This window comes from Aristolochia californica, unplaced genomic scaffold (genome assembly GCF_029961685.1).
Source record: "Aristolochia californica isolate CCGP_79_NKW_82.1479 unplaced genomic scaffold, dmAriCali1.0.hap1 SCAF_16, whole genome shotgun sequence".
In the NCBI taxonomy this organism is placed as follows: Eukaryota; Viridiplantae; Streptophyta; class Magnoliopsida; order Piperales; family Aristolochiaceae; genus Aristolochia; species Aristolochia californica.
Genome location: NW_027181837.1, coordinates 20,819,106 through 20,835,137, shown reverse-complemented (window position 1 = coordinate 20,835,137; position 16,032 = coordinate 20,819,106). Strand labels below are relative to the sequence as shown.

At 38.1% G+C, this 16,032-nt stretch overlaps 2 protein-coding genes across 2 annotated transcripts; both read right to left on the bottom strand.

The window, feature by feature from the left end:
• Nucleotides 1–4,612: 4,612 nt before the first annotated feature.
• Nucleotides 4,613–6,523, bottom strand: LOC137954027 (pectinesterase 2-like). The gene is made up of 2 exons (XM_068801609.1): nt 6,107–6,523; nt 4,613–5,400 (listed from the first exon to the last, which is right to left on the bottom strand). Exons 1-2 carry the CDS (start codon nt 6,372–6,374, stop codon nt 4,718–4,720), a joined length of 951 nt encoding a protein of 316 aa, XP_068657710.1. The 5' UTR covers nt 6,375–6,523; the 3' UTR covers nt 4,613–4,717.
• A 2,133-nt stretch (nt 6,524–8,656) lies between these two features.
• On the bottom strand, nt 8,657–10,597 carry LOC137952714 (pectinesterase-like). The gene is made up of 2 exons (XM_068799772.1): nt 10,153–10,597; nt 8,657–9,397 (listed from the first exon to the last, which is right to left on the bottom strand). The coding sequence occupies exons 1-2, from the start codon at nt 10,595–10,597 to the stop codon at nt 8,715–8,717; spliced, it is 1,128 nt and encodes a 375-aa protein (XP_068655873.1). The 3' UTR covers nt 8,657–8,714.
• Nucleotides 10,598–16,032: the final 5,435 nt, after the last annotated feature.

Here is a 16,032-nt window from a genome sequence, read left to right as displayed (position 1 = left end):
CTTGAAAATACTTATCAAGATGACTATTCCAGGTTCTTGGCGCTTGCTTGAGTCTATAAAAAAACCTTCTTCAATTTCTTTGACCTCTTCCCTCTCTCAAAGTGTTTCACCTTTATATTTGAGGGATAACTTTGTTTGTAAAACTTGCTCGACTTGCTCTTGTTTGCCTCGATTCATTCTCTCCTCATGGGATCGTAATGACCCATTTACTTAATCAATGGACATGATCTTCAAGTCTTTAGACTCCTCAATGGCTACAACCATATTATTGAATTTTGAGTTGAGGAAGCGTAAAATCTTTTCTATCACCCGAACATCTTCAATTTTTTTTCCTAGCATCTTCATTTGATTTACTACTGCCAAGACTCTTGTGAGGAAATCTGAGATATACTCACTCTCCTTCATCAAAAGTGAGTCAAACTCAGGCCTTAGAGTTTGAAGATGTACCTTCTTAACTTTGTCAACTCTCATGATAGATTTTTGAAGAGTATCTCATGTTTGGATTTGTTGTCGTTGGCAACCTTCCTGAACATGTCATCATCCAACCATTGATGAATGACGGTAAGTGCACATTGATCCTTCTTCCTCTTTTTCTCCAAAACTTTCTTTTCATTTGTTGGCAAAACCACTTCATTTTCTGGTTCTTCAAAACTTTTCTCAATGATCTCCCATAATCCTTGAGAACCAAGGATAACCTTCATTCGAATTGATCGATTCTCATAGTTGGTTTTGGATAATTATGGATAATGGAAGGAAAAAGGTGCTCCTTTTGAACTCATGCTCTCAACCTCGCTCTGATACCACTTTGTTGGAAGCAAGGTGGGCAAACATCTCAAAGAAAAAGAATGGAAGAAGAAAGACAAAGGCGAAACAAAAGATAAAAGGAATTCTTGTTACAATCACTTGCATATTTAAAGTTTAAGTACATGGGTATTTATACTACTCAAAAGACACCTCTATATTTAACGACTTGTAACCAAAATACATACTTTAGATGCATCTTATAACACCAAAAGACACTAACCAATAAATACATCTTATCACACCAAAAGACACTAACCAATAAATACATCTTATCACACCAAAAGACACTAATCAATAAATATATCTTATCACACCAAAAGACACTAATCAATAAATACATCTTATCACACCAAAAGACATTAATTAATGGATACATGCATTTTCAGTTTTATTGAATAACTTGTAGTAAATTGGCAATAACTTCTTCTAAAAAACTTCAATTCATGAATGGTTTGATTCATTGGAACCTAGACATGAATAGCTTTCCAATGACATATTATTTGCACCATTCAAATGAGAATAAGCTCTTCAACTATTTTTTTTATTTCAATTAGGTTTAATATCCAACAGTTCGTCCCATGTTAGAGAGGAGGAGATTGGGGGTTCTAACTCTAATATTCATGGAAATTATTTTGTCTACCTTGGATTTGGGCATACAAGGGCAAAGAATTGTTGGATCTTTGATGATAAAAAGAGTTCCAAAACATATTTCTAAGTTGGTAAGTCTCATTTTTATCACTATTTCCTTCCCACAACAAGCTTAGCCATTACTTTCACAACCAATTGTCTTTCCATGGTGCAGACATAAAATATTAATTACCCTATGGATAGTCTAGATTATGAACATTGATCAACGATCAAGATTGGAAGAATTTGATTATCTATTGACCACTAGGTAGAATTTGACCTCTTGACGGCCCATATTATTGAGATTGTGTCAACAACCATCCAATGGTTGCAATCAAAATTTTGCTCAAAGCCAAAGTGGAAGCAGCTGTGAAGATGAAGCTGGTTTGATGGGGCTACCATCAAAACCAAATTAGAAGAGAGTGTCACTTCAGTAAAGGATTTGACACATAACTGATATGTGGTATTGCAAGAAGAACACCTCCAAGTGAAGGAATATTTGGAAAGATTTCAACTTGCATATATGGTAGGTGTTTCGCTCTCATAAAATCCAAAAAGGTCAAGCCAAGTATACTTACAATTGTTGTCTCCTTGCAAATCGCCCACATTAACACCTGCACAGGGATGATGCATCCCCCCCTTTTTTTTTCCATTGGAGTACTGAAGGAAAATCTATTAATTGTGAAAAGTCAAAATAGTAGAAGACGCATAAAAATGAAAATGGAGTTTTTAAAGGGGGCGACGACTACAAAAATGCAATCGGCAGCTCTAACCATCCGCAAATGATCACTTCATACAGTCTTATCACGAACATTTGCCTCAAAAATGATCTATATATAGCTCAACAATGGAGGATTAAACAAGCAAACTCCCTGCAGAAATGAAATCCGCAGAAAAACTTACCAGCCGAATTAGACAAATAGATCGTTCATCTTTGTTCAATTTCTTTTCCTTCTTTCAACAAACCAACCACCAATCCTCTATTAAAGAATTCATAGATATATAGAATCGTAGTAAACAACCACGGAATTCCCGACAAAACCACCCCTTCTTTCCTGCGGTTGAGAGCCACACTGTCGCAGATAGTTGGCATCATCGTCGTCGTCATCAGTGGCAACCAGCCTCGCAACATTGCGAATTCACATCGCCACCATGTCCAGCTTCCTGCACCAAAAGAAGTACTAAAGGATTCTGTTCACATTCTCGGACACAGAGAGCGCTGATGGGTCCTTCAACGAGAATTTTTTTTTGTCGATGCTGAGGCTCAAGAGAAGAAGGAAACAATAGATTGAGATATGGGGAGGATTAGAGTGACTAGAAAAGAAAGGTTTAATGAGGAATTACCTTACTCTTTTTCTTTAACTGGATAAGCAGGTTATTGACGATGGAGACATAGGGGTAGAATTGAGGAAACCTTTGTAGTGGAAACAAATAAAGAAAGCACAAATTGTACTCCTTCCCAGGAAGAAGACAAAGAAGAGAGACTCTCCAAATCCATCTTCCCTTCTCCAACCAACTAGTATCCTAGACTATTTTCTCAGCCCTTTGACATGGATTGCGAAGTATCTTCGAATTCCAGTATCTTCTAGCTCCGTAGCAACACCAGCGGATTCGCTTCTCTTTTGCCGAGCTTTCCATGATCGACGTGCTAATCGTTGAGAAAAAAACAATAGTTAGGGTGGTTAGTCCACAATTGATTTAACTTCAACTCATGTTTGGGTGTTAGTGTCAACGAGTTCAAGTGGGAGAAAAACAGATTCCAGTGTTAGTGCCCCCAAATGAAAAGTATGATATAAAGAAGAGAATGAGTAACCTTTTATAATATACTTAAATAGAACATATACCTAAACGTATAATTAACCAAATAAAAATGGTTACTACACTTATAAGTGATTTAATGTGTAGTATTATAATATATTAATATCTTAATTAATGAAAAAGTATATTATATTACTTAATGATTATAGTTTATTATAAATTAAAACAATAATTACATGTGTCTAGAATAAATTATTTAAAATAAATAAAAAAAGTTAAAAATAACATAAGTGAATATAATAAATAAATAAATTATTTTTAATAACATAAGATATAGTTTAATATTAAAATTCACTATTTTAATAAAAAATAAAAATAAACATAAAAATAAATAAATATATTAATTTATCAATAACATAATATATATTTTAAATATTATTAATTAATAATATATTAACAAAAAATAAAAAACTAATGGTTTAATTAATTGGATAATTAAACCAATTATGACGATGGTTTAATTCCTAACTTAGGAAAAAGTAAACATTGTTTCCTTAGCGCGTGTCATCTTCCTTAGAGGCGGGCCAGCGGTCAACGGCGACGGCGGCGATGGAGGCGACGCTCCGACGGTACGCCGAGAGGGAGAAAAGAGGGAGGCCAAGAGAGAAGAGAAGCCAGGAGGCCGAGAGGCTCAGCCTCTCGTGCTCTGAGATGGAGGTCGAGAGGGAGAGGAGAGGAGGGAGGAAGGTTGAGAGAGAAGAGAAGTTAGGAGGCTGAGAGGCTTTGCGACAGAGGGTCGGCCTCCCGTGCTTTGCGACAGAGGTTGAGAGGGAGCAGAGAGAGCGAAGACGAGAGGAAGAAGATGGGGCGAAAAAAATCGTCGGGAGACGAAGGCCGAGGGAGAGGGAGAGGAGAACAACGAATGAGAAGAAATTTTTCCTCTTGGGGGGGGAAGAAGCAATGCGCATTGTGCGAGGAAATTTGATGACTCGCAAAATAGTTAGGAATCAACTTCCCCCCGTTTTTGCCTGAGCGAATGAAATGGTGTAATCTCACTTCAATTCAATTCTAGAGAACGCCGTGGGTAAATGGAACATCCCCCCAGGCCCTTATTGCTAGGTGAAGCTGATGACCCTCTTTGCTCTTGGGTTTTTTTTTGTCTTCTGGTGTCTCTTTGCGCTTCCACTCTTCGACTTCGCATGAAGATCTTTCGTATTATATGGCTTCGAAAAACTTCTGGAATTATTTTTTCTCTTTATAGGTTTCCGTACTTCGACTTCGCATGAAGATCTTTCGTATTATGTAGATTCAGAGAAAAAAGTTGCCAGTCCACTTTCATCTCTATCTAGCCGAAAGCAACTCTATAAGAAAAGCTCGATTCATTCCTACAGATGAGACCGAGAATGGAAATTTTCTCCTTCTTTTCATAAATATTTTAAAGCTTATTTAAGAATTGACATGTTATTTCCTGCCAAGGCTTACGGAAATAGCCCCCAAAAAGACCCACAAATGCTCATCTGACTTCCTTTTACAAATCCGCTTTAAATGGCACCCCTAGATCCGGTAACCACTCGATCCCATTGATGAAGGCGGCAACTGTGTACTGCTTAACTTCGTCCGGGTTCTTGACGGCTTTATAACCAGACCATTTCAGCCTGTTCTGGGTGTCTGATCCCGGACCAGTGTTCGCATACTCACGGAACTTAGCCGTTCCTCCTTCCTCAACCGTGCTCATCGATTCCATCCAACCTGCCGGATCGATCAACCTATCCATGAAAGACTCCATTACTATAGCAGTGGAGAACTTCTGCCACGGTCTACCCAGATAGGTTTTCGCCGATCCCAGGTCTTCTAAGGCAGTGATATAGCAGTTTTGGAGTACGACGCCGCCTCCGGTGATCGGGTCGGTCTTCCCTTGAGCAATGATAACATTTGCTTGTCCGTTTAGTGGCCGGCGGGCATAGATGTTACAGTTTTGGAAGACGACGGAGGCGTCTCCGAAGATGAAGTCTATGGTGCCGACGATGTCGCATGATCTATAGAATTGGTGATTGATGTTGGCGAAGAGGGTGTCTTGATACCCTAGAAAGCTGCAGCTGAAGAAGGCAGATCTGTGAGAGTCGCTCCTCATGGCTACTGCTTGACCTTTCTGCGGCCCCGCTGTGTTCGCAAACGTCATGTCTCGAGCAAAGAATCCGTCTCCTAGTACCACTGTTAGAAAGAAAAGAAGAAAGAATTAAAATTGAAGAAATCAGAAACTAATTATCTCAACTTGCCCGATCTATTTTATCGCATGCTGGGGTTCATATCTACTACTCCATTTTATGGCAAATGCTCTCCTTCATACCGGAGACAGGTCTAGTTCATCCTTCTTGTAGTATTTGGCAGAGTATAGCTACCCCCAGAGCTCATCCATGGACTCACAGATCTAAATCCTAGATGAAAACTCTCATTCGCTATATGGGATCTGCCGCGCAGTATGACGCTAGAGCATTACCAAGAACAGATAAACTGGTTCACGAGTTAGTCCTCACAGATCATACTAGGATTTTGAGTGATAAGCTACGTGGGTTCTCCTGCATGATACATGAAGGTGTTCCAGTTAAGCTCTTCTTGTGATGAATGGCAAACAAATTCCATTTCCATTTACTGCTGAGTGATTGGAATGGACTAATCGTGCTGCTCTATACGGCCAAAATTCCCGATTTCCGGCTATCCCAGTATGAAACTATAACTAGCAGTTTTTATTTTGTGACTCTATATTATTGAGTTGAATAATCTGTAGACTTTTAACTTTAAAGCTTAGAAGTGTTTAATGTCGGTGAAGAAGAACAGAGGTTACCCGAAACAAAAACGACTCTTATTAGTTTAGTAACTGAGACCCCCATGATTCCATGTAAATGATATAAAATATTACCTAAGGCTCCAGATGTGAGGATGCCGCCGGCCTTGTTACTGCTGAGGATAGTTCTTCTTTTGCCATCTCCAATGAAAGTTAGATTCCATTTCTCTCGCTGCACTACAACGTTCTCTGCATACTCCCCGGCCTTAATATATATCACATACCGTCCTGCGCCATTGTTTGGCGCATTGTCAACTGCTGCTTGGATCGTCCTGTAATTGCCACTCCCATCCCGTGCCACGACAACATTGGAATTTACTCCAGATAACCCTGCAAGCAACATTCGGTTTGAGATATTTGGTTGATCTCCTTCTCCTGCCTCTCTCTGAACCACAGTTTGAATGACTTGGTCTCCCTTCACAAAATGATTTTCGGAATACAAGGACAGGAAGAGAAGTGGGAGAAGAAGAAGAAAAGAATGAATGAAGAGAGAAGCAGACGCCATTGTTTCTGTACGAAGAGTGGAGCTTGAAGAAGGTTATTTAAGGAGAAGCCAGAATTTATGTTTTAATTCTATATCTCTGAATTCAGTTATAACCATTTAGAGAAGTTAACTGATTTTAGTAGCAGATTAGTTTCATTAGGACAGTAACCAGCAAATAGAGCTGCCAATACTTACAGGTCACAGACGCAGTTACGCCTAGAATCTTTTTCAAGGCTGGAATATTTATTGCTTATTGTTGTCTGATTAAATAAGTCAACTACGAAATGCAGGGAAGTTGCCCTTCTGTTAGCTATTAATGAAGGTCTTCGTTGTCTTCAACGGAGGTCATTGGACGAAAACAGTTCATAGAAAGTTCTGAAGAAAACAATATCTGCTCCATGAATAGTTAGTGCACAGGAGACTATATATTGATTGAAATTACTGTAACAGGAAGAAAAAAAACAAAGGAGATGATGAAGTGAGGAACGGAGGAAGTAAGAAAAATAAAAATTTCACGTTGCAGTGCGAATTTCTTCAAGGAAGCGTTCGTCATCAGCTTCTTAATAGCTCGGAAAGCTTATTTTTTAATATTTCTAATCATATATTCATGTGCGACAGAGTAGTGGCAGAGTATACATGTGCTCGTGCTCATTGTGAACTGTGAGGCGACATTCCAGTAGGGTGGCGTGAAGCACTCTACTGGAGATCTCTTCTTCCAATTTTCGATCAACCGTAAGATGTTGACGACGAAGATTTGATCTCATGACAGTGCTCGAGTCCTTCAAGGTCTCAACTTACCCCATTTTTATACCTAACCATCTCTAAAAGGGGAGAGAAGGATGTTCATTGACACAATTCAAGTAAGCCATAGAGAGATATCCCTAATTGACCTCGATATAGGACACGGGGCAAAGATTATCATCTTGTATTATTGTTTTGTCTGTATCAATAAAGGAAGAAGTAGAGATCACGCCCGTGGAGGTAGGTCAATTATCAAATCATGTAAATCTATTTGTCACTCAATTTTCTCTATTTGGTTCTTATTTTTATTTTTGGTGTTGTTTTCTTCTCTATAATCCGCATCAGTCATAATAGGTTGTGGTAGAGTTCAGCATGTCCTCTTTGGATTCAAATTCAGCTCCACACTTTGGTAGTGTTTTTTTTTGTTTGAAGCAAAGGTGGCAAACAACTCAAAGAAATAGACAGGAACAGAAAGACAAAAGATAAAAAGAAATTCCTGATTCAATTGCTTACAAATTCAAAGTTTGAGTACATGGGAATTTATACTACTCAAAATAAATTTTTGTTAAGTTGTGGAGCTTAATCAACGCCCTACGTTGAGTTCATGATATATTAATTGTTGTTTCATTAAGGGCAGTTTAGAAATTTTACTCTTGTACCGCAGTTGCCTTGATTTTCTCTTTATAATTGAGGGGCGCGAGCTATTAGGGTTTTATCATTAATGATCCGAGAATCATCATAAGTTGCAATCCGAAAGGTTAGATAAAACACTTGTAAGTGTGCAATTTCTCTTGTAAATTATTTCATTTTCATAGTGGAATACTGCAGCGGTAGAAGATAGGACATAGTCTCACCTTGACGGACCTGTATAAATCTAGTTGTGTTTTTCATGTTTTCTTGTTTTTCTTTCTTATGTGTTTATTATTATTGCTCTCGTTAGCTTTGAATTAGAGCATTTAATTCCTAACAACTTTCACCTTTAATGACTTGTAATCAAATACATTCTCTAGAAACATTTTATCATTCCAAAAGACATTAATCAATAGATGCATCTTGTCACATCAAAAGACATTAATCAATGAATGCATGCATTTTCGGTTTTGTTGAACGACCTATAGTAAATTGGCAATAACTTCTTCTAGAAAATTTAAATTCAGGAATGGTTTGATTCACTAGAACGTATACAGGCACAACTTTCCAATGATATATTATTTGCACCATTTAAATGAGAATAAGTTAAGTTAAATAAATAATACCCCATCTTAAACTTGATATCTTTAAAACACCGATCAACATTTGCGGCTTTGTGAAAATGTCAGCAATTTGATCAAGTGACCATTTCTTCATTATATTCTTCCGATTCTAATGTCACCATTTCTTCATTGCTGAAAGCTTCTTTAATAACTGAGTCTCACAAAAAATGATCCAAGAGACCAGAATTATTTTCCAGGTTTTCTTTTACAAGCCAGCTTTATATGGCACTCCGAGAGACGGTAACCACTGGTTTCCATTGATGAAGGCCGCGACGGTGTACCGCTGAGCATCGCCTGCATTATAGAGGACTTTATAACCAGCCCATTTCACCCTGTTCTGGGTGTTTGATCCCGGTCCATAGTTCGCGTACTCACGGATCGTAGACGTTTTTCCATTCCCAATAATGCCCGGTGTTTCAATAAAACCAGCCGGATCGATCAACCAATCTATGGAAGACTGCATTATTATAGCCGTGGAGTACTTCTGCCACGGTCTGGCCAGATAAGACCTTGCCCAACCCAGGTTTTCTGAGGCGGCAATGTGGCAGTTCTGAAGCACAATTCCGCTCGGGCTGTTCCACACCTCCTTCCCTTGAGCAATGATGACGTTTGCTTGTCCAGACAGTGGTCTGCGGAGGAGGATGTTACAGTCCTGGAAGACGACGGAGGCGTCTCCGAAGATGAAGTCTATGGTGCCGACGATGTCGCATTCTTTGTAGAATTGGTAGTTCATGTGGACGAAGAGGGTGTCTTGGTAACCCAGAAAGCTGCAGTGGTAGAAGGCTGATCTGTGAGAGTAGCTCCTCATGGCCACTGCTTGCCCTGGATTTGGCCCAGCTGTGTTCTCAAACGTCATGTATCGAGCAAGGAATCCGTCTCCGATTACCACTGTCAGAAAGAAAAGAAAAAAGAATTACAAATGAAGATTTCAGAAACTAATTATCATAGCTCATGAAAGGTTTAACGAGGTCTAAGTCCCATCTGAACCTAAACCCAAATGCTAATCTACGAACTCGAACTAGCAAATCTAATCTCTCAGTCATCACATGTGATCTGTAGCCCCAGATGAGTGGATCATTAGGGGGCTAATACGATGGGAGAGACAAGTCACATTCACTAAGATCAGATTTACAGGCCAAGTTGTTTAAAATTAATAAATAACTTTGAAAAGTAAATTAAGATTATTTATTTAATTAAATATATAATTTTAAAATGATTAAAAAATTCTTACTTTTATAATATCCAAATACTTAATCAAATTTTTACTTTTTGTAGTATGTAAATTCTCACTCTTAGATTAGAAATCAAATATAATATTAAAATCAAGAATTTATATAAATATAAAAGGGTATTTTATTATAAAAAATTACTCTGATAGATTTAAATTTTATAATATAATTTTATTTAACTATTATATTATTAAAATAATTTTAACTCGTTTAAATGAATAAAAAAATACATCTAAATACTTAATATTATGTAATTAAATTGAATATATAAAATAAAATATTAAAAAATACTTAATTTTATAATATCCAAATGTTAAAGTAAGAGGCTTACACTTTCACCATGACCTTCTTTAAATAAATTCTTAATTTTTTTCCAGTTAAAAAAAATTGAATTTTAAAAGAATAAAATTTTACCTAATGCTCCAGACGTGAGGATGCTGAATCTAGGGCCGGCCCTGTTCGTAGTGAGGACGGTTCTTCCTTTGCCATCTCCAGCGAATGTCAGATTCCATTTCTGTTGGTCCACTACGACATTCTCCGCATACCTTCCGGCCTTAATATATATCAAATACCGTCCTGGGCTGTAGTTTGGTGCCCTGGATACTGCTTCTTGGATCGTCCTGTAATTGCCGCTCCCGTCCTGTGCTACGACGACATTGGCATTGGCTTCAGCCAATCCTGCCAGCAACCTTCCGTTAGAGATATTATTTGGTTGATCACCATCTCCTGACTCTCTCTGAGCCACCCTTTGGATGATTTGCTCTGCCTTGACAAAATGGTTTTCTGAAAACAAGGACTGGAAGAGAGGTAGAAGAAGAAAAATAAAAATAAAAAGATTGAAGAAGGTCACAGGCGCCATTTTTTTCTGTACGAAGATTAGACCTCTAAGATTGGTATTTAAGGATAAAAACAGATTCTGTGGTTTAATGCCAAGTATGCAGTTGCAAGCACTCGAGTTCTTTGAGCGACTAAAACAGCGGATTAGTTTCCTCAAATAATTTTCTGGACAGCAAATCAACTTGTCATTTGAGAAATTTGTTCACTGGGATTAACTGAATACAGACGCAGTCACGCCTAGAAGCTTTTTCGGGACTGGAATATTTATTGCGAACAGTCGTCTGCTCAAAATAAGACAACCATGAAATGCTGGGCAGACGCCCTTTCGTCAGCTTCCAGTGAAGCTCTTTGCTGTAGATAACAGAGATCATCCAACGAAGAAAAGATCTTTTACAGTTCACCAAAAGCTCCGAAGCTAAATTGTATCTGCTCCACGAAATCACAGTAACGGAAAAGAAGATGAAAAGGAAGTGGGAAAGGGAAGAAGTAAGAGAAAGCAGTAGGAATTTTTCCATGGAGGCGCTCCTCATCTGCTTCTTAACTGCTTCTTAAATGCTCCATTGCAAGACCCTGGTCGGTATCTGAAAACATATCACAGTTGAGACGTAAACCTAGTTATTCATTCTTTGTAAGTGTAAACCTACACTTACAAATGAGATTCTGAATTGAGATAAGACGTCGTAGAAGCCAATCTCAATTCTGAATGTAGAAATGATCTGAAAAGTATTGGCCTCGCATTTCTGAATTCAGAATTGAGATTGGCTTCAAAAATCTCAATTGGCTTCGCATTTCTGAATTCAGAATTGAGATTGGCTTCAGAAATCTCAATTGGCTTCGCATTTCTGAATTCAGAATTGAGATTGGCTTCAGAAAGAGGCTGCAAATAGTGGTACATCCTTTACATGTCTTTTTTCATTCCATTGAAAATGTGACCATGCAAAGTGGTGGTCAATTGAACAAAACTGCATACAAACGTAAAGGAATCTCAATTGGCTTCGCATTGATTAGACGTCGCAGATTGAGATTTCTGAAGCCAATTGAGATTCCTTTACGTTTGTATGCAGTTTTGTTCAATTGACCACCACTTTGCATGGTCACATTTTGAATGGAATGAAAAAAGACATGTAAAGGATGTACCACTATTTGCAGCCTCTTGGTCATGTAAAGGATGACAAAATATTCTTTTACAGTTCACCAAAAGCTCCAAAGACACCAGGAGATAAAAATTACAAATCCGTAGCAAACCTCCGGTCAACAGAGGCGGGAGCAGTAATACAAATTCTCACGAAATCCATGAAACTGACTGGAAGAGAGGGACGCCCAGGATTTTAGGGTTCCTATCAAGTGCCAGGGACGTCCCCTCCCTTCCATCTTTTACTTTTTACCTGGGTTGGGATAAACATTCCTATGTCCAAATCTTGTTTAGATTATCTGTCGGTCTTTCAAATCTGTTGTGGGCGTGACAGACTTTATCAAAGTCTTTTTTTATGCTTAAAAGGAAGGCAGGCTACTCCGTCAGTGGATCATCCTCGTTTAAGAAAAGGAGATTATGTTTTCTAGAAGTTAAGATGGAGGCTTAGACTGTGGCCATCCATGGAGGATGTCTTTGTCTTATGAAGTCTTCTAAGTCTTAATCGTGAGGGTCAGCATTTCTTTGAGACGTTTTACCAAAAATTCTTTTCTTAATGCAAGGAAAGCATATGTTCACCGACATGTTCAACCCGCCTTGAAAAATAATTGAATGTAAGGAAATCAAAGCAAACACTTTAGGAGAGGAGACGCCTTGGCTCCCGACCCTGTGGATTTAAGGATCCATAATGGGTTTTCGGTTTCAAAAATGAATCAAGTCAATCGAAACTGCCAGCATGGCCCAAGAAAAAATTACAGGTAAAAGGGGAAGAAAGAACCAAAAAAGGGGAAGAATAGGGTTGGTAGGTCGAAGTTGGGCATTTTCTTAATTAGTTTTTTTAACGTTGGTTATTTAAAAGAATCCTTAATTTTATTGCTGTTTCCATAGCTTCAGATTCGTTCTGTTATTGAAGTTCTACTTGTTTCTTTTCGTTTTTATAAACATAATAGAAAGACAATCAGAAGAACCCGATCATTTCACTGAATCCGAACAACCGCCACTGAAAGCAAGCTGAAAACAATTAAAAAAAAACAAAAAACAGACTCGCAAATGGCTGCTGGCGCTCGTCCCTCAACTTTGTATGACAATTTTAGAAGTTCAACCCATTTCCTATACGAAATTCAGAAAAAAAAATGGTCTAAAAAAAACTCATTTCCATGGAGTTCTCAAATAGAAAAAGCTTAACTCAGTTGTCACCGTCAGCATCGGCTGCATGGAAGAGAGGGAGGCGCTGGATATCCCCGTGGAAGTATACGCCGCAAAGGTTGAATTTCCTCTCTTGTGGGATCCACTTCTTGCAGGAACTCCTAGTATTATAAAATCCAGAAGGCCTTCGAGAACTCATCACCAAGCTCTGCCAGTCGATCCAGAAGGCCTGTTCAGCATACAAATGGACATCAACGAAGGAGGACGATTTGGAAAGGTTGGAACTCAGGAGGTAATTGATATTGAAAGATTTTTTATTTTTTATTTTTTGAAACCAAAACCTTATAAATTTATCATTTTCGATTCTGCAGGTAAACATTATGCAAATTTTAGTGATAGCAGTTTTTCATAACACTGGTGCAGCAACAACAAACGATCCTACTCAAATTCTGAAAACGGGGCTAAAGATAGGAATCTGGGCGACTGGAATCTCCATTCCCGGTTTCATGGCTATGCTCATGGGAGCATTCGGCGTTCGAGAGGAGTGTAGGGTGGGGAAGTTTCTGGCAGTGGTATATATATTGGCAATGCTCTCCTCTAGTATCTCCGGCGGAACCTTGCTCATACTCGGTATCTTCCGCCCGGACATTCCTCCACTGATTTCAAAAATAAAGGCCATCATGGTAGTTGCAATAGCATCCATGGCTTTCGTTCTGTGTACTGGGTTTGGTCTGCAGCTCTGCAAGATTTAGCAAGCGCCGGTGGAAAAAGTTGAGAAAAGTTATTCAATAATATGTAACCTGTTTATGGCTTTCGTTGTCGTATTACGAATAAACTACATGGGATTGGATGATCTTGAACAAGAGTCAACGTCTGCAGTCACTTCTTTACCTTCAAATTTACAATTGCGTGTAGCAGGTCTGAGAATATATTTTCTTTCCTCAGACATTTCTGCACTAAATCTGTGAGGATACTTCGTCAAATTAAGACCACCGGAGTGCTTATGTAAGCTAACTACGTCTATGACCGTCCTTTACTCGCAAGCAGAGGCTAATATTAAAGATCAAATCAGTATTTTATGTGGCAGATATTGGCATGAGAATGGATCAATTAAGCTCCTGCACCAGACTGAGTAAAATATGTTCTAATCAGACTTTCAATCAAATTTGATGAGTTTTGAACCAGGAGACCTTTCTGTTCATCTATAAAAGGGCATTCTCCCTGTTCTTCTTCTGCTTGCTCAGAGAGAGAGAGAGAGAGAGAAATGGTGATGCAGGCGAAAACGCTATCCTGTCCGGTGTAAGTAGTCGGATCCTTAATCGGATCTGATGTATTGAACCCGGGTTAGGGTTAGCTTTATTTTGAACTGCAGCCCGGGCTTTTCGGGGGCATTGCGTTCGGTTAAAAGACTGTTTAGGTTTTAGAGAAAGGCAGTTGAATGATATTTTGAATCTGAGAGAATTTCTCTACGATTTCAGGCAAATTTCGTCTATTCCTCCTGTGATTCTCAATTTGATCTGCCTGCAGGATAATCGCTATCCTGTCCGGCGTCAAATGGCCAGCGCCAGCTTTCTTCTTGTCCTCCTAGCCTTAGCTTCTCCTGTCATACTTGCATCCGATCCTAAAACTTTGGTCGGCTGCCTAGCTTACTTTGGGTGAAAAGTAGGATAGTAAACCTTCGTTTCAAGGGGAAACCTAGCCAAAAAATAAAATAAATGGGTTATGCCAGAAATAGGGTTTGCATGAATTTAGAGAATACATCAAGTTTGCTAAGGCCTATTTATAGGCAAATCAAGAATAAGCCACCCCTATCCCATATAATACATGAGCCAATGAGACTTTGCCACATAAGCAAGGCAAATTCCTAATCCCCTCTTATTTAAATTCAAATGGGTCAAATTCCATTTGCCCTTATTTATCTAAAACTATCCTATCTCAATACCTTTTGGGTACGAGAAACTTGAATTTCAAAATTTGGAGCAGAACTACCCCTCAGCCAGCTAGGTAGTTGTTGGCAATGTGTTGGGTTGGTGTTGGTTGCACATGCGCCAGGTGTTTGCGCACACTAGGCTGGTTGTGCACGTGTATGCTATGTCATGCCATGTGCAAGATGTGGCACACCTTACACCTACCGCCTGCCTATGCTACAGGGGAGGGTTTGGAACAAGTCCATAACCTTAGTTTTCCTCCTCTTTTCTCCAAATTCATCATTTATCCTCTTCTCCACAACTCTTCTTCTTCTTCTCACCTCTTAATCCTCTTCTATTATGATTGTACATCATGGAATCCTAAATTTCAACATAGTATCAGAGCAAGAAGATTTTGAGATGAAAAAGGAGAAAAAGATGGAAAAAGAAAAATAAAAGGAAACAAGAGAAGTTTCTCATTTTTCCTTTGGTCTTCTTTCTAAATTCATCTTTTTCATTGGATTTTTAACTCTCTTATTGCATGTTTTATGTAGTAAATTGTATATCTTTGGAAATATATTTGAGTCTAGTTCTCAATTCAAAAAAAATCGTTAAATAATATTTGTTAGAAAGAGAAATCGACATCTGAAGTAGCAAAGGTCAAGCAGCAAAAAGCTTAAACTTTTGAGCCATTTTATGCCATCAAGAACGAGAGTTTATATGGAAAATTATATATTAAAAAAATACCTATAAGTATATTTTCTTTATTATTCAACTAATTCTCAATCTGAGTTTTTTTATATGGAGATATTGATCTCGGATGAATCAATGGCCATGCTGGCCATAGAAGAAATAATACTCAGTTTGGCCAAATTACAAAGTCTTAAATTTATCAGATTATTTATCTCAAAATAATTATATTTTATGAAGAGAATTTATACTTGGATAAAAGGTATTTAATTTTAGTTACTTGATTTAATGGTGCAAATTACAAAAGTATCAATGTAAGGAGATTCTGATCTAGGATTAGATTCAAAATATGTGTTTCTTGTAAGGTTATAAGAAATTATTGCGGCATATTAATAGCATGTTAGAACAACACTTGGTGAAATCCTTTGATTTTTTATTTTGCCTTTCATAATCGGCTTCATTCTGTAATTACATCTCTAAGCGTGGACTATATTCAAAAAACAGGACACTTATGTCTCGATTTAGTGTCTAAATTAATCATTGATGCAATAAGCGTGGAAGCAACACTCATTACTATTTTATTCA

Excerpts from the sequence above, each read along its gene's own strand:
- LOC137954027 (XM_068801609.1), bottom strand. The coding sequence starts at position 6,374 with ATGTTGCTTGCAGGGTTATCTGGAGTAAATTCCAATGTTGTCGTGGCA. Across the intron at positions 5,401-6,106 it reads CCTCACATCTGGAGCCTTAG|TGGTACTAGGAGACGGATTC; the intron begins GTAATATTTTAT and ends TCTTTCTAACAG.
- LOC137952714 (XM_068799772.1), bottom strand. The coding sequence starts at position 10,597 with ATGGCGCCTGTGACCTTCTTCAATCTTTTTATTTTTATTTTTCTTCTT. Across the intron at positions 9,398-10,152 it reads CCTCACGTCTGGAGCATTAG|TGGTAATCGGAGACGGATTC; the intron begins GTAAAATTTTAT and ends TCTTTCTGACAG.